General features: G+C 40.9%; 1 protein-coding gene across 1 annotated transcript in view; it reads left to right on the top strand.

Annotated features, from left to right (window-relative positions):
- The window catches only part of szt2 (SZT2 subunit of KICSTOR complex), a 105,818-nt gene that overhangs the window by 46,678 nt on the left and 37,702 nt on the right, over positions 1-21,438 (top strand). The window contains exons 48-55 of the mRNA XM_054623525.1: positions 5,212-5,330; positions 5,449-5,613; positions 7,347-7,431; positions 14,324-14,497; positions 18,126-18,302; positions 19,239-19,438; positions 20,203-20,369; positions 21,340-21,437. Of these exons, the coding sequence (XP_054479500.1) occupies positions 5,212-5,330; positions 5,449-5,613; positions 7,347-7,431; positions 14,324-14,497; positions 18,126-18,302; positions 19,239-19,438; positions 20,203-20,369; positions 21,340-21,437 (1,185 nt within the window). The remainder of the gene's footprint in view (positions 1-5,211; positions 5,331-5,448; positions 5,614-7,346; positions 7,432-14,323; positions 14,498-18,125; positions 18,303-19,238; positions 19,439-20,202; positions 20,370-21,339; position 21,438) is intronic.

Below are 21,438 nucleotides of genomic sequence, written 5' to 3'. Positions count from 1 at the left end.
CTGACATTTTGGAACCAACTGAGTGCCTGTGTTACTCAATGACAAGTTTAAAAAAAAAAAAAAAAAAAAAAAGCAAGATCAAAGGACATGTTTTATGTAATGCAGCAGAGCAGGCACAGAATACACAAAGAAAATATCATGGTAAAATGAAACAAAAACTATTTAATATTACATTTACGTCTGCAGGGGAAAGCCATGAATAGATTTATGGGCATGTACAGGGATCTTCAAATATATCCCAAGACTAACTGGAGGCCAGTGAGTTGACTTAAGAACAGTAGTAATATAATTATTTTCTTTGCCCCACTTAAAACTCTGGCAGAAGCATTCTGCACGAAACGTAATTGGTTTGCGGACTTTTTGGGGAGACCTAACAGCAGTACATTGCAGTTGTTAAGCTAAGCATTAATACAAGTGTACAGAAGCTTCTCTGTATCAGGAGAAGGAAAAAGACTGTTTGTTAGAGCAGACTCATATTGTAGTGCAGTTAATGACCAATAAATAAGGCCTCAGGGTTCTATACATTGATGCATTGTTCAAGGCTTTTAAAGGTTGGTTCAGATAATCAAGACCATTATATATATAGAGTTAAGTGTCATCGACATAACAGCCAAACTCCTGCTTTGGGATGATAACTCTTTGTCCAAACCATGGCAGGAACTTATACCCCGGTATTGATGCTGCTCTGAAAATCTTGATGCCCCACCCCACTGTCCCATCTGATTTTGTGGTTTTCTCCTCTGCCTCTTTCTTGTCAATATGGTGTTTGGACACCAGTGTCTTTTGTTAAGATTTGTAATTCTTATTGAGCAACATCAAGTGAAATTGTGCGCCCTTAACATGTCGTGGGTTTGCTTTTTCAGCTTGGTACAACCCCAAGAAAACCAGACTATTTATGACTGTAGTTTGACACAAATGTTACCCCAGAATTCAGCAGCCGGAGCTGATCGCAGCCACTGTAGATAATGATTGGTATTCCACCAGAGGAGCCGCAAAGCATCCCAAAAGCTGATCTCAGCTCTGCTCCACTAAAAATATGCACCTAGTCCCCTTTGACAGAGCCACATCTAGAGTTTGAAAAATGTATTATGTAGATATGAAACAATGATGTGGACGAATGTGTGAACCGTATTCATTTTATCTGTAAACTACAGCACAACAAAGACCCATGACTTAGTCATTGTTTCATTTGATGGACTTGCTGCCCTGACATTTGGCATTTGTGCCCTAAAAAATTGACCTCGCCCCTGAAATGATGAAACCCTCAGTCTGGTGATAACGGAGACTGGAAAAAAAATGTAGTGGACCCACAATTGAGCCATGTGGCGCTCAAGGTCCAACCTATCAGTTTTTGTTTGTATAACTGCAATTTTGGATGTGTGTGGTACACACTCAGTCTGCAAGGAATTATTTAAACGCACTTAGATAATCAGCCAACAGGCAGAGAAAAACCTCTTTAAGATATTGAGATATCCACATAACATGATGACAAGTGCACTCAATACTTTGCTTAACTGGGTATTGTCAGTCTGAAATACAAAATAATTGTAATAATATATTTGACAAATACATTATGAGTTGCTTTACCAAAGTTCAGTTTAGAGAATATTGTACTTATTTCTAAAAGAAGTGGTGAACATGGTTAAACATCACCATAAACATTAGCGAGTAACAATGTCATTTCTATTGCCCCTATTAATTCCAAATCCCCTGATCTGATCTACATCCTTATTGTTCCCACTTGTATCTTAGTTTGTCTCATTAACGTGCAAGGAGGACCATGATGATCCATCATACAGTTTGGTTTTCTTTGCGATAAGCATTACAGTCTCACAGTCTCATGGCTGAAAATCACAATGTGTTTATAAATCACTGAGGCAGAAATTGGGGTGTTGGCAGTAGCTAACTGTAGATAAAATACAGCTTTATGAAGATGGAATACTTCCCTACTTAGCGTAGCTCCGCATGTGATTAATTCACAAATTTACATTTCACAGTGGTATTTATACGGTCACCGTCCATCTGTGGATAATTTGTGAACAAACATTGCTCTCTAAGGCCGTGGAGGAGGGAGAAAGAAGAGCGAGGGCGGATCAAGCATGAATGGCAAAGCAGTTCTCAATAACTCTCTAAGTGCCTTGGGCTAATCGTGGTGCTATGGGACGAGGCATTTTGGAGCTGGATGGCAGTCAAACGCAAATGAATGCCCGAAGCAGCGCTCAGTGCTCCTCAGTGGATCGAGAGGGGGACTGATGCTGCTCCACTTCACCGACGGCATGATGACAGGGGGGAGGCAGAGTTGGAGACAGTTTTGCTAACATTCTCTGCTGCTCTTGGTTTCTCAGTGAGTGTAGCATTTGTCACTGCTACTCTAGACATCTTTTTGTGGAAAAAAGTAGAGGTGTACAGAATTAGATGCAAGTACACAGTTTGTCCTAGTCATTATATAATTAATTATACACCATGGCTGGAATTCTTAATATTGCCAGCAAGTTGTCAGGCCATTAAGCCAACAACACAATGAAGGCCGCACAACAAACAGGTTTCAAAGGTAAATAGGATCAGCTTTAGCTTTTATTAATCAAAAGATATCTTCTTAAGGCCAACCAAGAGGAGACAACATGACTTAGCTTCAGAGGTGTAGGTTTATTTTGTAACTCCGTACAGAGTCCGCCTAGCTAACTAGTTGATCAAGTACTGTTGATTATTTTCCTCTATCAATTGATAAATTGTTTGGTCTATAAAATGGTGAACGTTTTTCCAAAAGCCTGAGATGTTGGCCTGAAATGTGAAGTTTTATCAACAACTTAAAGATATTCAAATATTCAATTTACTGTCTCAGAAGAGAAAATACATTGGAAAATATTCACATCTGAGAAGCTGGAATCACAGATCGGCATGTAATCCGTGGTATTTCCATTTTTGCGATTGTCAACCTGCATCATTAGGAGCCACATGATGAAATGAAATTCCATTCAAATGTGTAGCAAAGCTCAGAAATCAAAATAACTGATTATAATAATTATGAGTATTATTAGACTTCAAATCAGCCGCATGTTACAAATATCAAAGGTAAAGACATGACTGTTCAAAAGCCACTTCAAGGAGCGCATGGACTTGGCGGGAGCTGATTACTGATCGCTATCTCACACTTTTAATGGCGTTATTGAACTGACAAATTACATGGACTGCCTGTTTCTGACTCTGTCAGTTTTAACAGCTTTTTACCTATAAATCGGGGAAGAAAATACTCGTCCTATGTGTTGATTCATATGATAGATCAATTCGAATACTTCCTGAACAGATTTCATGATCATAAGATTCAATTTTCTATTAAATTTATTTTATATAGCCCCAAATCACAAATTTGCTTCACAGGGCTTTACAATCAGTAGAACATACAACCCAGGACAAAACTCCCCCCCCAAAAAAACCTTTTAACAGGGAGAAAAACAGGAAGTAACCTCAGGGAGAGCGACAAAGGAGGGATCCTTCTCCAGGATGGACAGAAATGCAATAGATGTCATGTGTACAGAATGAACAACATAACAGAGTTACAACACTTTCAATGCATATGACATAAATTATTCATATAATGAGAGTAGTAAGCAGAGTAATTATGTAAATGGATTTATCAAACAGACTGGAGTATGTTTAAACCGAACTAAACAGGTTAGAAATGAAAGCACCCTGAGTCCAGCCCCTCTGATGCCTTATGAATATGTGTAGTTTTAGTTAAGTGATATGATTGGACAATATATTGCCTTATGTTGCTAGGCTCCTTATGTAAAATACAAACAAAGTTGAGTTTTCCTTTTGTACAGAGTAGCTGGAGCAGGCTGCTGTTCCTCCCGCTGATGCCTTGATGGCACTGTTGTACTAAGAACATCTCCCTGTTTCAGATAGTCTGGGATTACATCAGCAGTTTCTCAAAATCACAACTCATTAAAATCCCCGTCTGCTTCCTCCACTCATTGTACTTTGAACTCTTCATTTTGCAACATCACTGCATAGCTGTATTGACTCCCTCCTTGACGCGTGAATGTCTGTGTGTTTTTGTAAAATACACCATCAGGATCTCTTCTGTCAGCAGAAGAAAATATTGAAGTTGAATACGGAGCACTTGATATTTCACCCCTCTGAAGAATTGATCAATCAAATACTTATTAACATCGAGTTTTTCATAATTGAGCATGAACGTTCATTCTTGTCCTTGAGTGTTAAATGAAGGTCTGGGCTTTTTCCAGAGCTTTCTCAGCGGATGGAGTTTGCTCTGTTAAAAAAAACAATCAATGAATCAAATGCTCTGTGGCTGTCAGGACTGAATTAACCCCGACCAATCATTTGATTCGGCCTGAAGGTAATACAGGTAGGTAGCTAGCTAACCCATTGCTTGACACATGAGTCTTCCACAAGCTGTTAGTTCAACTGCTGTGAGTACTACCAATAGTCATGATTGCTGTTTATGTTCATAATGATCATTTTGTTGGAGTGGCTTTGGAGGGAAGCCTGAAGGGACGGACTGTCAATGTTGCAGACTTGTCGACTTTTGCTAGATCTAACAACTTTTAGATCTACAGTTGCTAGCTACTTTCATCTGAAAAGAGTTGGCAACACTGGGCTGGGTTTTTAGGTTGGATAATATTTTTAAATGTAGCGTACTGTTGCTGATGTCTCAACATTACCAACCCTAGCTTTAAGTCAACTGAGCTATTCTCCATTACAACTGGGCAATCTCTGCTGAGTAAGACTCCAAACGATAATAGGGAATGGACGCTGGGATAGGGTTTTTCATGAATTAGTTATTTTTGACCAATCTTTATGTATGAACGTATCTTTGTCCCGATGGAATAACACCTTTTGGTGCGCACTTCTTCTTTCTACATCTGTTGTGATGCAGCAAAGGGAAGCTTTTTTTCCTTAGCTTTTCAAACCACACCATCCTTGAATAAAGACCACTTGTTATATTGTGATCAGATTCCATATCATCTACCTTTTCACTCCTTTGCACACCTGGCCAGTCGCTTTAAGTTAAGTTATTCTGATTGTGCCCCTGGGGAAAGGTGCGTTAGATGCTCTTAGATGATCAAACAACTTGGTTTGAAACATGTCAATCGCTGCAATGCAATCCCATTTGTAACGCACTGGCCGTAATGTTTGTATATTTAAGTGTGACAGTGTTATAGAGATGTTTGTCCTCTTTTTGTTCAGGTCCAGAGATCACAGACGAGCTGGTCAAGGTGCTGCGTAAGCGCCTGGATGAGACCACCTTGGACATCATCACCGTCATGCTCGTCAGGAACTGCAAGCTGACGCCGGCCGACGTGGAGGTAAATTGCTCATTGACTCGTTTTACGGAAGAAATAAAAAACAACTTAAGAGTTTTTATTCCCACTGGGGCATCCAGAGAGCTCGATGAAAGCCTTCACACCGTGTTGTCTGCCCCAGTTCATCCAGCCATCAGGATCTCCAGCCACTGAGGTGATGACCTTCAGCCTCCCCCGGTTCTGCATCCCCTGGTTGGCCGCTGTGGCCCACTACCTCAAGCAGAACCTCCTCATCTTCCTGCACATACCCAAGTACACGGACAGCAACACGGCACACCACTTCAAGGTACGATCCAGGCTGACTTGAAAATAACAACAATGCTGGATACCAAACCTTTCTTTGAGTCAGAGACAAAGGTCAGAATCTGATGGTCGACCTTAGAGGAAAGTTCTGCTTCATTACAACTCTGGTAATATGTTGTAGTTTTTGACATCATTTCTATCGGCTCTGAGAGGCTTTCTAATGCAAAAGCAAGGTAATTGCTGAGATCCGGGAACATTTTCAGCAACATCGCTACAACAAAGTCTGACGGGGCGAGAAATGCAAGCAGTCAGATAATTGGAAGGAAAAAAACAGAACAACAATAACAGCCAAATTGTCTTAATTACTTTGTTTTAAGGTCAAATAGAGAGCAGACTTACGCAATTTGATGCAATTAAGCCCTCACTGTACAGGAGAGCTGTGCATGCATAACTACAGCATGTACAGCAGGTCAAAAGCGAAGCAGGAAGTGTCTCTGTAAACTGTGATAGATGTAAATGGTGTGGGTAATAACATTTCTATGTACCCTTTTCCACTGATCAGTATTATCCCTTAAAGACTTTTTCTTACCAGAAATAATGAAAAAGGAAATGTGTGAAGTAGGTCATAAATTGTTGTTTAATCTGTGTAGAGACCTGTTCACAGCAGGAAGTCACAGTGAGGGAAGATTATTCATACAGTGTCTCAAGATACCTGACGCTAAAAACTTGGTGACTTAGTCACTGCTAGTAGGGCTAGTTATTGAACTACCGAGGGTGAAGAGCTCATTATTAACACATTAGCCAGCCAACGGGCTAACGCTAGTAGAGCTGCAACAAAAATTGGCAACTATTTTGTGTTATTTTTAAGAAAAAGAAAAGTCAGAATTATCTGATTCCAGCTTCTTAAATGTGAATATTTTCCAATGTATTTTCTCTTCTGAGACAGTAAATTGAATATCTTTAAGTTGTTGACAAAACTTCACATTTCAGGCCAACATCTCGGGCTTTTGGAAAACGTTCACCATTTTATAGACCAAACAATTTATCAATTAATAGAGGAAAATAATCAACAGTAGTTGATCAACTAGTTAGCTAGGCGGACTCTGTACGGAGTTACAAAATAAACCTACACCTCTGAAGCTAATTATTATGAAATACATGTTTGTTTAATCCATACACAAACAAAAATGTTGTGGGTTTACTATGCTAAGCTATAACCTAATGCTTTCACTGTCTGTAACAAACCACCCAAGGTTAACGACCCTACCTAGACATTAGCCATACACCATTTTGTAACTTGTAACTTCCCAGATTTTGGTTAAGGAAAAGAAAGACCACTGTTCAGCAGCTATCTGATCTGCTCAAGAGGATTTGTGATATAGAAAAGGATGCTGCTCTCTAAATGTCTTGGCAGCAGTGGAGAGGTCTGTGTAATAAAAAACCAAAGTAAACAACCCGACTTTTTTAAAGTCCCCCAACTCCTTTTGAATGATTTGTTGACTTGTAAAAATAAGTAATTGCTGCTTGCAAATCAAAACTGCCTCCCTGCACTGATAGATGACGGTTTGACATATGCAAGGGCACAACAAACAGCTCTGTTCCAAGTGATCTGGATTAAGAATGAATAAATCCTAGATATGGGAGGCTCCGGGCTCTGCAAAACTGTGGCAGATACTAAAATCATTTTTGACAAGTCTCATTGTGATGTATGAAATAAATGCTGACTTGTGTGGTTTGAGCTTCCAGGGGCTGATTGCTCTCCTGTTCTGTCTGCAGCACTACTTTCATTTGAGCAGTGATTTGACTGACGGTGATATCTACCTCTACAATAAACCTGGAGGCCAGGGGACGGGAGGCAAAGGTAATCACATTCCCCAACTCAATGTGAGTGTGTCTGTGTGTTTGTGTGTGTGTGTGTGTGTCTGTGTGTGCATTTGATAAGACCAGGCAGCGTCCTTCCGGTTCTGAAAAGTGAAACTTGCATTCTCTCTACTGTCCATCAGGGGGCGACTTCTCTGGTTGTATAGAAGTCTATGAGAAAGTTTCTCTACTTCTCTCTTGATTTATTCCCTCAGTAAACATTGTAAACATGAGTTAAATCTCTAGTTTCAAGTCTTCTTCAATACAGCATGATGTTCATTTAGTAAACTATCGTCCATTTAGAGCCAAATAGACCATACCGCGGTGCATGTTTTAGGGCAAGCTTACTGTGATTGACAGGTATCTGCCGCTACCAGAGCTATATACGTTGCTACGTCACTCCTCCGCATTTCAAATATGATAACTTCCGTTAATCTGTAGCAAAAAAAAAAGCATGGCAACGTCCATATTACAAGATAGCTTCATAGGGTTCATAATTGCAATCCACAAACCAATGGGTGACGTAACCATGACTACATCCACTTATATATAGTGTATGATTGCATGTTATCTGTGAAATTGCTAACTGTAGCCTCAAGTACTAGCCTCAACAATGTGGGCAGCACCAAAGGACATACTATGTGGGAAAAAAGGACCGACACAACCTGTGCAAAGCCACACTTTGTAATTTTATTTTGGGTTTGGTACACCTCAATGTTTCTATATTTGTTTCTCACCTGTTTTATTTTTTCCTGCACTGTTTTGTGACGCTATTTTTTTCTACTGCCTCTGAATGGCCCCTTCTTTCCAAGCAAGTGTGCTCCACTGTTTTGACTTTGTTTAAGTATTGGTTGTCCTTGTTAATGAACACAAGCTGTATGTATTAATACTGAAACCATGTTCTTCTTATCTTACCTGGCACATTCTCTTTCTTTTCTTTTGTCTTTTAACCACAACATTTCTCTAGACTGAATAATTTTCCACATCTACCGCAAAACATTTCAGACCAAACAGTTCTGTATAGGGTTGTGAACTGCCCATTGAGGAGCTCCCCCATTAAGATCAACATGCCTTTGAGGGCTGAAGTGAAGTAAGCAGGCTAGTGTCACTCGCACAATTTTTTTTGCTACATTCTACAAGCTTTTTTAGCTTTTTCGTTATTTAAAAATAAACAAACAACTCTGTTACATGCCAAAATCATGTTAACACAAGCAAAACAGCACATGGTACAAAAGGTACATGTTGCAGTATTATTTCAAATTGGCTCAGTGGGTGTGTTCTGTGCTATTATTTTAGCCGTTTTGTCACAGGTTAGCTTTTGTGCTAATGTTGCTGGGTTAGGCTTTTTGAGCCACAGAGTTAGCTTTTGTGATAAAATTGCTGGGTTACCCTTTGTGCTTTGAGCTTAGCCTTTATCCTACTTGCTAGCCTTTGTGCTAGTGGTAAGCCTTTGTCCTATGGGTTAGCCTTTGTGCCACAGGGTTAGCTATTGTAATAACTATGCTGGGTTACCTTTTGTGCTTCAGGTTTAGCCTTTCAACTACGGGTTATCCTTTGTGCCATAGGGTTGGCTTTTTTGCTAAAGTTGCTGTGTTGGCCTTTGTGTCACAGGGTTAGCATTTGGGATAACGTTGCTTGGTTAGCTTTTGTGATAACGTTGCTGGGTTAGCTTTTGTGATAACGTTGCTGGGTTAGTTTTTGTGCTATGGACTTAGACTTTAACCTACCTGGCTAGGCTTTGAGCTATATATGTAGCGTCTGTGCTACTGTGTTAGCCTTTGTGCCACATGTTTAGCCGTTGTGTCCTTACGCTATTGGGTTAGCTTGCTAAGCAGCGTCTCTCACTCATTCTTTGTCTCAATGGATGTGTGCTCATGAACGATATAACTTCCGGACTTCACTGACAGTCCATTTGCCCATGTTTTTCTTCCATTTTTTGTGTTTCATTCTGTTTGCTGTTTACAAGGCTATCAGGTTTTTTAAACAATGGCAGTTGCTAGTGCTGCATTGGCTCATGTGTTCAACCAATCGCCGCTCACTTACATCACTCACAGTTCCTCTGGGGCTGGGAGAGTACCTAATCTGAAATAGGAGCTTAAAAAGTCCCTCAAAATGGCGTTCCAAGAACTACAATCGTTCCTAGTTCTTGCGGTTCAGACACAAAAAAAGGTGTTTCTTAGAACAAATAAAAAGTTCCTCTGGTCCCAAATGCCTATAGCTATTAGAAAAGTTCTCCTTGTTTACTGTGTCTTCTCTCTCCTATAGTTAGGCTGCCGGTTTGGAGGCAGTATGATATCATACGATATGCTGACTGTCTGCTTTCTTATGTGTAACACTGTTACCCCATATTTATTTCGGCGCAAATTCTCCTCTGCTTGTCTGGCTTAAGAGAAACTACTTCTTCTTCTCAGTGCTAGTTTATTTGATAAGTATCATTTTATTTCCTGAAAGTGTATTTCTCTTTCTCTGCTTACTGAACCTCATGCGTAGGCTTTAACCAGACACTTAACGCGTCTCTCTATAGGTGTTATTGGCCAGTGCAGTATATATTCATCCTTGTGTGGATTACTTCCTGTCAACAGCACCACATCTAATGGTTTGCTTTTATGCAAATCAAGAGGAAGAGTTTAGCTGGGCTCTCTGTTTTGTCACATTCCCTCACCATATATTTCCATCACTAAAAAGGAGGGTGCTGCTGCTGGAACTGGTTTCCCTGTTCAGTATGAAAACGTGGCTGTCGAGAGTGAATACACTGCTCTGCCATCCTTCAACAGCTCTCACCAAAGGGCAACTAATTAATGATGTAAATGACGAGTTTACCGAATTAAAACCCTCGTTTATAATTACTAATCTGCCACTGCTCATTGCCATTTCAACTTAACATTTGGCTCATAATCACAGCGCTTAATTTTTCATTTGCGGAACACACCATCCTCGGTGGGCCGGCTGAAGTAGCTCTGTTCCATTAGGCACAGACAAAGAAGCTGTATACAATCACACTGTTGTTTACTCTCAGTGCAGTTAATACACATTAGGCAGAGGTGTGGAGTCATCTAGTCCAGTCATGAGTCTGACTTTGTCCCAGCTCTGCTTACAAGTTCCTAATGGAAATAATACTGTTACGGAACCATCTATTTCCTCAGTAAACGTTTCCTGGATGAAAAAAAAAAAGACTGATTAAAGCAACATCTTGATTTTCTATCATACACTCTTCTCCAAATGGAAACAAATAAAACACACATTCAAACGCATATTTAAATGTTATACAGGATTTCTGTGTATAACTTGCTTTCAATTAAATTCACAGCTAAACATCTTAGCTGACAACCTAACCCTCTGAACCTCAAAACCAACCGGGCGGGATTGAAAAGCTGTAAACAACGCCATCATCGTCAAATGAACACCTTGTCGACGGCCCTTGAACACACCATGAGCGATTAACACTTTGTGCTACATCATCAAAAACATTTTATTCTACATGTCTCATTTAAAATCTTGCCCGCAAAAAACTGTTTAAAGTAACCAGATCCTGTAAAAAAATATTAAATTCTGAGCTTTCCAGGGCAACTGGGAAGCCATGATTGACCCGCTGAGAAAATCTGTGAAAATTTGACTGAACTGCAGGCTCTGACAGAGCAGAGAGGATAGGGCATTATAGTTTGTAAAAATATAAATAGTTCAATATATATATGTCAAGCCTCACATTTTTTTCCAACATTGGTAACACTAAGATTCCAGTGTTTACAATTTCTGTAAAATAAATTACCCAAGAAATTCATGGTAACTGTGTTACACAGCACAAAATACTTTTTGAGTTCTCTTTACTTCGAGCCATGATTATGCTGTTTCCATAGAGGTGATGGACTTCTATATTGCAGTGAAAATCAAGGCCACAGAAGGTCAAATATAACAGGAGCAAAAAATGCCCTAAAACTGCTTAGTGTTCAGAGGTTTAAAATACAGTTTTGTTTCTGACTGCATAGTACTGGGAGCTCGCTGGGGATCTTCACCTTTAGTGTCTCTTTAAAATGACCCCTCTGTGCCTGTCAACTCCTAAACACAGAGGGCTCCTGCACTCATCCCACTTAGCTGTCTAACTACTTTTTAATTGCTGTGCGGAGGAGTTCCGACTCCGTCTCGTTTGTTTTAGCAGATGCAGAACAAAGTGCTCAAGTCATATGATGTTACCTGATCCCTGTCCAGTGTGTGTGAAATAACTATTACATCTTCCTGTCAGCTAATTACCAGCCGTGACGGCTAGCTGGTGTTGTTTTCACCTTGTGAGTCTTTGTGTGAGTCATTGTGATAAAATGTGGTGCTGGAGACACCAAACTGTAACAGGAAGGTTTAAAGAGGGCCTATTATGCTTTTCCAATTTTTCCCTCTTCTTTAGTGTGTTATATATATTTTTGTACATGTAAAAGATCCGTAAAGTGTAAAAGCAGAAGTCCACGCCTAAAAGGAGTTACCCTCCCCCTCAGAAGCTCCTGAGCTGCCTGAAAAGGCTCGATTTAATTATCTCCTTCACTTCCGTAACTTTATGAGGTCACAATGTTACAGAAGTCACGTAAAACTCCTTCCGGCTAGTTTGGCCCTCAAACAACAAAAGAGAGAGACGGAGCTGAAGCTCCGAGGATAAGAGTTTTTTGAAATGTGAAACGTTGACCTATCACAACAGAGCGGGCTAGCTGACCAATCAGGGCAGACTTTGCTTTCTGGAGGGAGGAGCAAGCGATACAACGGAGCATTTCAGAGAGAGGGTGAGAAGAGGTGCTGCAGGACAGCCAGGATGAGAAACACAAGGCGGATTATGAGCATTAACGCATGTAAACATGTTGTAACTGTAACTTGAGATAAAAATAGCATAATAGGGCCTGTTTAAGTACTTTGAAGGGTGTTTATAAATCCGGCTGTCCTCCTGATAGTGTCACAACCGCCCAAGAAGCAGTCACCAAACTTTACAGCTGAGGAGTAGATTGGTTTGAAGATGGGTTTGGTCCCGAGCAAAGGGGCTTCAAGTAGAGGGGGTAGGAAGTGGGTAAGGGGCCATAGGCTCTAGTTAATAAAGGGTTTTCTGATGACTCTCAGCTGCACTGTACAGATAAATATGCATTCTGAATTCCAATGGAATGTTATTGCAGACCTTGAAAGTAACAGGACAGGAGACATTTATTATATAATGACCATGTGTTTGTGTGTGATAACATTGTGTTTTCATCCGCCTCCCACATGATACGGGTGCAATAAGATCAAATAAATGAATTAATTTCTGCTCTGAGAAGCAGAACGTGGTTGTAACCTACAGTGTAGTGGTGGTAAGGTTAATGAACATAAGACCTACTTTTCTCAGTTATTGCACCATATGCAAGCTTCAACTGCAGCTTACACTAGAGACCCTCCTTCTTCCAGACCCCTGTCTCGGGCGGAACATATCTACAATCTTAGCCTTCATTTCAAACTCAACTTTAACACTGCACCCTGCACGGTTGTGATGTTATCCTGAGAACAGACAAACAGACTTCCTGCTACAGTGGGTGTCTCCAGGATCACATTCACAAACAATACAAGTGTCTCTGTTGTGGCTGTTGATCACTGTCTTCAGTTAAAAATCATGTCAGCATGTTTTTTTTTTAACATTAGTGCACATTTTTTGTTTGTTAATATTGATAGGAAGAGTGTCTTTGGGAACTAATCAGAAATGTTCTCACAATCTCTGAACCTCTGAGTGGGCGTGTTTGATTGACAATGTGCTCACACATGCACTGCTAACCAGTGTTGTAGTCAAGACCGTCAAACCGAGACAGCATGATGTTTACATATGAATCACACAATGCAGAGGGAACTTAGTGAGATCCCTGCACTGCAGGTTTGGTATGGAAATTAAAATCCTCAGATCTATTTTTTTCTTAGATAATGACCAGGACAAAATGTGGTCGATTCCTAGACGAGACCAAATCCTTTGACTGTTCTTGGTTCTCCAGACCACTTTTTAGAGTACAACAACACTGTTGCTAACTGTAGTCTACAAACTCTAAACGGACAGGGTTATGTTAGTCGTAACGTACCTCTGTCCTTCTTTAGTTTAGTGCACTTCAAAGACCACACGTACAGTGATTGGTGTATATTTCTTTGGCTTTTAGATAATACATTTGAAAAGCTTCACCAGACAGCTTGATAATTACATTGTTTCTGCAGCCTGTATTCATGTTCATGTGTTTAATAGGTCAACATGTCACAGGGCTCTGCGTACTGATTGGCTGAGGGTACTTTCTGGGGGCACTTAACTGCTAAAAGGGATCGGACATCTTCCCTCTCATTGTATATGGATATATGATGCAGTGATTTTGCTGTTATAGTAACCCTCATTTTGGTGAAAAAATATGATAATGGTAAAACTATTGTCTCCTTTGTGGCACGTTTAGTTGGTAATAACAAAAACTTCTGTCATGCATCTGTGTCAGACAAGTAACGGCTCCATGCCTGGTGCTTCTGACTCATTGTATGCTATAATACCAAGCACCATGTCAACACATCCAGCAATACTGACTTACAGGAGCAGAGTTACAGGGCAACGTCACCTTAAGTGATGAGGAAATGAAGCATCAAAAGAAAATGGTTATAAAGATTCCAATTCCACTGTTACGTGCTAATTTTTAATATATGCTGCTGTGACAAAACAAAAGGATAAGGTGACCGACACCATGGCAATTAAAACCAAATATTATATTTTCCATTTATACAGATGACCCAGAGGCTAAATGAAAATTGCTTCCCTGTCGAGGCTCTTTGGATAACCGTGAACAAAAGCAAATCATTTTTGACTCTGCAGGTGGTAGGAGCTGACTAGGTGTCAGTCTTTAAGGCTTTATTTATTTTTCTTTTTTTTATTTCAGGAATCGCCTGCATCGCCCTCTCATTTGTGGACGTCCAGGGTCGTCCCCTTCAGGTTCCGGCTCAGGACTGTGCTTCCCTGCAGAGGTCAGAGAACTGCACCATCCCCCTTCATCCAGACCATTTTGATGAGCTTACCACTGTGGGTAAAGTGGACTCCATCGACATCGGCTCAGGTACAGGTTCTGAGCAGTTCTGGCAACTTTGATATTTTTTAACCTGGACCCTATTTTGTCATGTTTTTTTGTCGAACTGACTAATGGTGACAATTTTTAGTATTGAAGGAGAGCGCTGTAACTGGTAGATGCAAAGCAAGCTCTGAGGGAAACTGAGCGGCGTCAATGTAACATAATGTCCACTAAAAGTGCTCGTATTTTCCTCTGACAGGCTCAGATTGTTATTATCAGTGGCTAACATTATGCAGAGGGGACCCTACAGAGTAATAAAAAAAAATGATTTAATCTTTTGCTCGATCCAGGGAGAAGTCTCGTTCTGAAATGTGAATACCAGGTAGCTACAGGTCCAGCTCCTTACAGCATTCTTCCTCTGTGGACCTCAACAGGATAAAAACTCTGCCTCACCCTTCTACCTCGTCCCTCCGGCAACACATCATCTCGCGAGACTTCAGAATGAGACTTCTCCTTGAACAAGACACTTTCCATATTGTGTCAGAAACTTATGATAACAATCAGAGTCTGTCAGTAGCAAAAAACAAGCACTTCCACATGGCTGAGGTTCTCTCTGTTAAAGTCCCAGAGAACAACAAGCAGGAAGTCTGGATTTTGGCGCTTTATGTTTGTGATCTGGTCAGCCATGTGCTATAGCTCCTTGCTAACACAGGACTGAGTAGGGATGATAACACCCACCAGAGTAAGGGAGGAAAAGTCCGGCAGTGAACAGTTTAGTAGTTCAGCTAATGGTCTCTAACTCAGGGCTGCATGTTTTCCTTAACAGTGTGACATTGGCACATTGGCCTTTTGAATATGAAGAAGCAAATGCCACTTCCCCTCCTTTTCCCAGATAGTGCAGTCACACAGGGTCAGGTAGTCTCTGTGATGGGCAAAGCACAGGGCAGCAGATCTGCTGAAGTCTGTGTTTGATCTGTTGAGAGTCAGTTTGTCAATCCTGTTGTCCAGAAAGGAGACGTTGGCCCAGATGTATTGACAGGAGAGCAGTTTAAAACCCCCGCTGTCGCACTTCAACCAGCGCTCCCACGGAGAGACGTTCTGTGAAAAGCAGTGACACAGTTTAACGTGGTAATTGTTGAATGTTGGGTCGTTCCTCCCTGGTGAATGTGATCAGAGAGGGAGAACGGTCATAATGAAAAGTGCAACATAACTGTTTGGTGGAGGCGTAAAAGTGCGAGGCGGTAATTCTAGTTGTGTCGTTTTTTGTTTTGTTTTATTTTATTTGGCCATTTTGCCTTTATTTGAGAGCTGGCAATTTAGAGAGACAGGAAGCAGTTCAAAGCAATCCTAGCACATAGGTCCGAATGAACTGGTTCCCGAAATGTGCATGAAACTCCAAATGAACCATGGGGGGGAGGAAATATTGTTGTTTGGCCCGTGCAGTTTTGGAAAAACACAACTTGCATTGATCTAGTCCTGGGCAGGAACATGGTCTTTCAACAGTTTTTTGTGTGTGTGGTCAGACTTTACCAATATCATTTATACCTGGCTGCCGTTGTATCCATCTTTGCTCTCGCTAAAGCCACCAGACTCCACTGAAAATTGGTTTTAATCGCCAAAACCCGGTTCAGAGCAATTTCTTTAAATGTGGCACAAACAGCTACTTGCACTTAGGGGTGAACTGATTATAATTTGGTGGTCAAAGGTCACTTCGACCTCACAAAAACACCCTTTACCCCATAACTCAAGCATTTCAGTGTTTCTTATGACACAAAATTGTCGAGCATCTCCTGCAGGAAATTACATAAGTACCTCATACAACCCCACTTCAAAACATTCAAACTATCCCTTAAGACCAGGTGGCATCTTAAAATGTAGAAACTTGAACTGGTTATTCACATCCTCAGGCTTATATTCTCAGACTTGGCTGAACTCTCACAAATCCACGCCACTGTTTTCATACATTGAGCAGTGCTAGCCATGACTACTGAGATGAATGTGATGTGTGTAATCAGTGCAGTTTCCCCTTTAGAATTACAGTTTGATTATCTTACAAGGTTACGGCGAGTCCCAGGAGTCAATTTATTGTATAAACTGCACTAATTTGAAAATGGATTAATTGCAGTCATAAACGTCAAGCTACGTTATGGGTAACAGTCCGGCTATTAAATTTAAAGTCTGAATATTAAATGCCTCCTAAAATTGAACGAGTAAATCTTCCTGGTAAATGAATATCGCTCTGTGATATGAAGAGATTTTTGTTCCCGGAGGCTAGATTTGTCACTGTGACAACGCATCGCAGGGCCATGAATAAGATTTTAAATCATGGTTTGGGGGCTTATTAATATGATTGTGTTTCTAAAGTGTTAGCCCTTCTCTGTTGTTGGTGTTGCAACAAGAGAGAAGTGACAAATAAGACTCCAGTCGTTTTGGTTTTGGCCATTACAAATAGAGACACACTTAAAAGGTTGGTTTGATTAATTAAAACTTCCTGCCGCAGCGAGTGACAATCATAGTTCATGTCCCCATTTGTGCTTTTGTATACTTCAATTAAAGGTTATTAAAAGGTTATTAAATGTTTGCATGATGTGGAATTTTGCTGAAAGAAGGAAGGAAGCAACAGAGGACAGAAAGCAGGAAGACAGCGTTTTTCATTGGTGCCAGATCGCAAAACGGGCGTTCACTCATAATGTCCAGGGTCTCAGATATGTCCTTATGATGAAACCCCCCCACCCTCTGGAGAAAGGGTAGAGACGGGTAAAAACAGGGGCTGGAGGCCAGGTGAGACCTGTTGTCTGAGTCCCGTTCAGTGCGGATGAAAACACATCTCAACTTTTCCTGATTCGGATGCATCAAATTTTTTCTTAACTTCTATTGTGAAGAATTTATCACAGTTTATCACTAAATTAGTGAAGCTTCATTAGTGGCTACTCTTCATTAAAATAAATGCTAATACTACAGGGAGGAGGGAAAAAACAGCAAAATCACAGGGGACTTTTATTGTGACAAATTTATAGAAAAACGTATTCATCAGCAAATTAGCGGAGCACCGTTAGCGGCTACTCTTCATCAAAATCGTCTGCTAATACTGCAGGGAGGATGAGTAAGAAGCAAAATAACAGGGGACTTTTATTGTGAAGGATTTATAGGAACTGAAATCTGTTTGTCTGCTGTTTGACAGCCGCTCCTTTGTCCACGAAAAATATACGATCACTATCTGACCAGACATGTCGTAATCTTAAGTATCAGCTTTCCGATATGGCAAATCCAATCACAAATGTCATAATACACGAGTTTGACCAAGGATTCAATACCATGGTTGAGATGATTAATTGCCTCAGTGCTGCTGAGCCAATATTAAGACGTCTTACCCATAAAACCTGCTGCTTCCTTATTCAAATTGAAAGTTGCTTCTTGCCTCATCCCCCCCAGAATGCTAACCATAACCCCTAAGCCTTCTACATGTTCTCCTCTGTCTTTACGAGTATATAAAGACTCCTCTGTATTAATAATGTCCTGGTAAAGCAATTTGGTCAATGTTTGATATTTTTAAATATGCTCCGTGATAAACACGACTTGAATTTATCTATTTTAAAACGACCCTTTCCAGATGCTGTCGATCCCCCTTTATGAATGTGCTGAGTCAACAGGATTATGTTTGCTTGTATTCTCACAGAGCCACAGCTGTATGTGCGGTTTGACATCTGGGAGCAGGGCAACGTCAGCCCCTTGCAGCTGAGCGACAAATTGCAGGGGGCGCTGCGCAACGCTCTCTGTGACGTCGTCATGGAGCTGAGAGTCCTGCCCAACCCTCTCTGCCAAGCAAGCAAAGCTCAGAGAGAAGAGGCTAAAGGTGAGGACATATGTTTGTGTGCTCTACTGGAATCAAACTACAGGGGGTGGACACTATTACTCTGCAATGTAATGGGAATCAGTACACAACTATTTGATTTCTTCAAATGTTCCAGGAGGAATCAGGTGTGAACAGATTAGAATATGGTTGTGTCACTGTGACTTCACCAAACACGCTATCAGTCAGGAATTCGTACGCTAATTAAGATAATTTCACACAAATTTCTATTGATGAAGACAGACATAGATGTTAACAGCAACTTCACTGGTTGGAGGAGGCATACAACCGTTAGGCGGTATTCTAGTTTGAAGTGTTATCTGAGTATTTTTGCCGTATGTCAGTTGTCAATATCATGGAAAATATATACTTCTATTGCTACAAATGCATCAGTCCAAACAAAGAGTTCTATGCAGGTTCTGAAACTAAGACCCGAATCTGGCCATACTTACGTCCTTAAGACGTTCTTCAACTGACTGGTGCTGAGACCTAAACCGGTGCTACAGTATGTTTCCTCTTTTCTGTTTTGTGTGGCACAGTTCGAGAAAGAAAGAGAGTAATGTATTTGAAATAATACAAACCAAAAGTTTACTCATCAAAGTGACCCAAGCCTGAACTGAAACTCTTAAACTTTGCGGGTGAACTCTCAGGTTTAGTTGTGGAACACTTCTTTCTTAAAATTGTGTTTGTTCTTGTTTTTTGTCAAGTGTAATTTTTGCAGGCAAATCACACATATCTCCGTCTGTTTTTACTGTTTTAAAACGGTAAAGGCCCTTGGTTTCACAGTGAGAAATAAAAAGGAAGATTATTATATAGAGCTATTTGCCAAACACAGTCTTTAGCTGCTTGATTATGATATTTGTTCTACGTTGGTAAAAAGCATGCAATATCTCTTAGATATAGATGTTTCTTGTTTGTGTCTAAATATTGTGTCTTCAGGACTGGCTACTCCTCTGGTCGAGGTTAAAGAAGTGAAGGACAGCCCCAGACAGCGCAGTGGCTCGCGGGTCTTTAAGACCAGCCCCTCTCCCATCACCTTAACCCAAGCTGTGGGGAGCGCCCCTGTGACGGGGACCAGCACACCCGAGTCCACCACGCCCACCAGCAAGAGCACCCGCCGCAGCTTCTGGGACATACTGGTCAGTTCCCCCAGTGGTTGGAGGCTTTCATCTGTGTGTAGCCTAATTACTGGCTACATGATCGTTTATCACAATACTCATGGACTTATTATCGCTAGTGGGATGTATAAATATTATATAATTGTGAGTGAGTGAGCACCTCTGTGTCTGTCCACGCTAAATATCCCATTCTGCTGCATGCAAACCGCATAATATTTTTGATGGCCAGTTATGGTTGCATATTCAAGGACCTCTTGTTGTGAGTTGACTCGCACTTTCTCAAAACACTTTTTGTAGCCTTTTTTATACCGCCACTGACTGTCTGCTGACTCCTGACTCACTACTCTTAAAGTACATCTCCGCCCCCCCTCCCTTGATGCTGCTCTGCGCCCAGACACACAGTGGGGTGAAAAGAGTTAGCTAACTTTTATTGTTTTAGAAGATGTGTTTGGCTAAAAGCTAATGGAACTAATTAAAAGACGTGGAAACAGAGGGACACCTGATAATTACATGGTGTCCAAACTTCAGAGCAGCAATCAATTAGTGTATTAATTTGCTTGAATTAAAAAAACAGGGACGTCTGTGCAACACAGCAGATATAGCTCAGAGGCTTCTCATGGGTCATAGAAATCCAGATTTTTTTAAATAGGCCACCTGAATCATCAGCCTTTAATTTTTATTACTCCATACAAGCCAGCACACCATCGGAGGTCCTCAGACGGAGCTTTTTAGGTTTGCTATATTGGCTTATTTGTACCTTGAATGTGTTCCTTTGATCCTCTCAGAGTAAGCCAGATTCCTCTGAGCTTGGGAGCCCAAAGACAACCGACGACATAGTGCAGGAAAAGGGAGAGGAGGGCCGAGCAGCACGGCGGAGACACAAGACCGAGAACGTGAAGCAGCAGTGGAGCCAGGAGAAAGCCATGGCTGTAGATCTGGAGCAGGCCCAGAGGTGGGGTTAACATGGCTGCATTTATTATTACCAATGAGTGCTAAAACTGCAAAGATTCTACCACAAAAAGATCACCTCTTCACGCAGTTAAAAGTCATGAATACATTTTTATTTTATTTTAGGTATTGCAAAAATTTCACATGAAGCAAAGGGCAGATTGGTCTTTCGTCCTTTAACCTCCAAGTCTAAGAGTGGGCGTGGCAGTGTACATGTTTAATGATTAGTAAAAAAGCCCTTAAAAAGTCACTGTACACTACGTCGCCAGCAACCAGAGAGCAGACAGACACATTTAGAGACTAGTTGGTGAATATGTTGGAGCATTTAGCAGCTAAAAAGACAGATATTTCCCCCAGGAGGTGGTGGAGACCAAAAACAGAGCTAAAGGAGAGTAAATATTGAGATTCCACTCATTACTTGGACACAATATAGATGTGTATGGTTAAAAAAAGTGCCACAGCTAATTAGCTAATTGCTATATTGGTTTTGTTCTATACATAAAGTTTATAAGAGCTTTATTGTACGTCTTTTAAACATCTGGTCAGGGACAACAGGCATAAGTAAGCCAATCCAGGATAATTCCGGCTCAAACTGTAATTTTTTTTTCTATTGATCATTCAGCATTGCCCCTTTAGAAAAAACTGAAAATTAAAAAAAGAAAACAAAAGCTAGAAAGCTAATGTGGTAGTTAAAAGTCCAAGGCTCTGTTTGTATTGCATCACAGATTATGTGCAGACAGGGGGCGCAGTCATGAAACAGAATGAAATTCTTTTCAAAAGGTAGAGCAGGAGATGTCATTTATAAAACAGACCTGAAAGCTGTAGCACAACACATGGGTAAGTGAGTTTCAGCATGATTTCCTCTGGAGCACTATCCTTAAAATTGATTTGTGGAAACCAAAAATCTCAGCACCTGTCATTGCGAGCGATCAACAAGCCTTTAAACCCATGTATCTGTGTTTGTGGCTGTGTAGGAGGCAGGTGTCTCAGCTTGAGGAGGGAGACGCAGGCACTCTGCACCCCGTCTACCAGCACACCTGCCAGCCGTGGATCACTTTCATGGCTAAACTTGG

The sequence above is a fragment of the Anoplopoma fimbria genome, chromosome 3, assembly GCF_027596085.1.
Source record: "Anoplopoma fimbria isolate UVic2021 breed Golden Eagle Sablefish chromosome 3, Afim_UVic_2022, whole genome shotgun sequence".
Lineage (NCBI taxonomy): Eukaryota > Metazoa > Chordata > Actinopteri > Perciformes > Anoplopomatidae > Anoplopoma > Anoplopoma fimbria.
The sequence above is the reverse complement of the archived record's forward strand: the minus strand, read 5'-3'. Positions and strand labels throughout refer to the sequence as shown.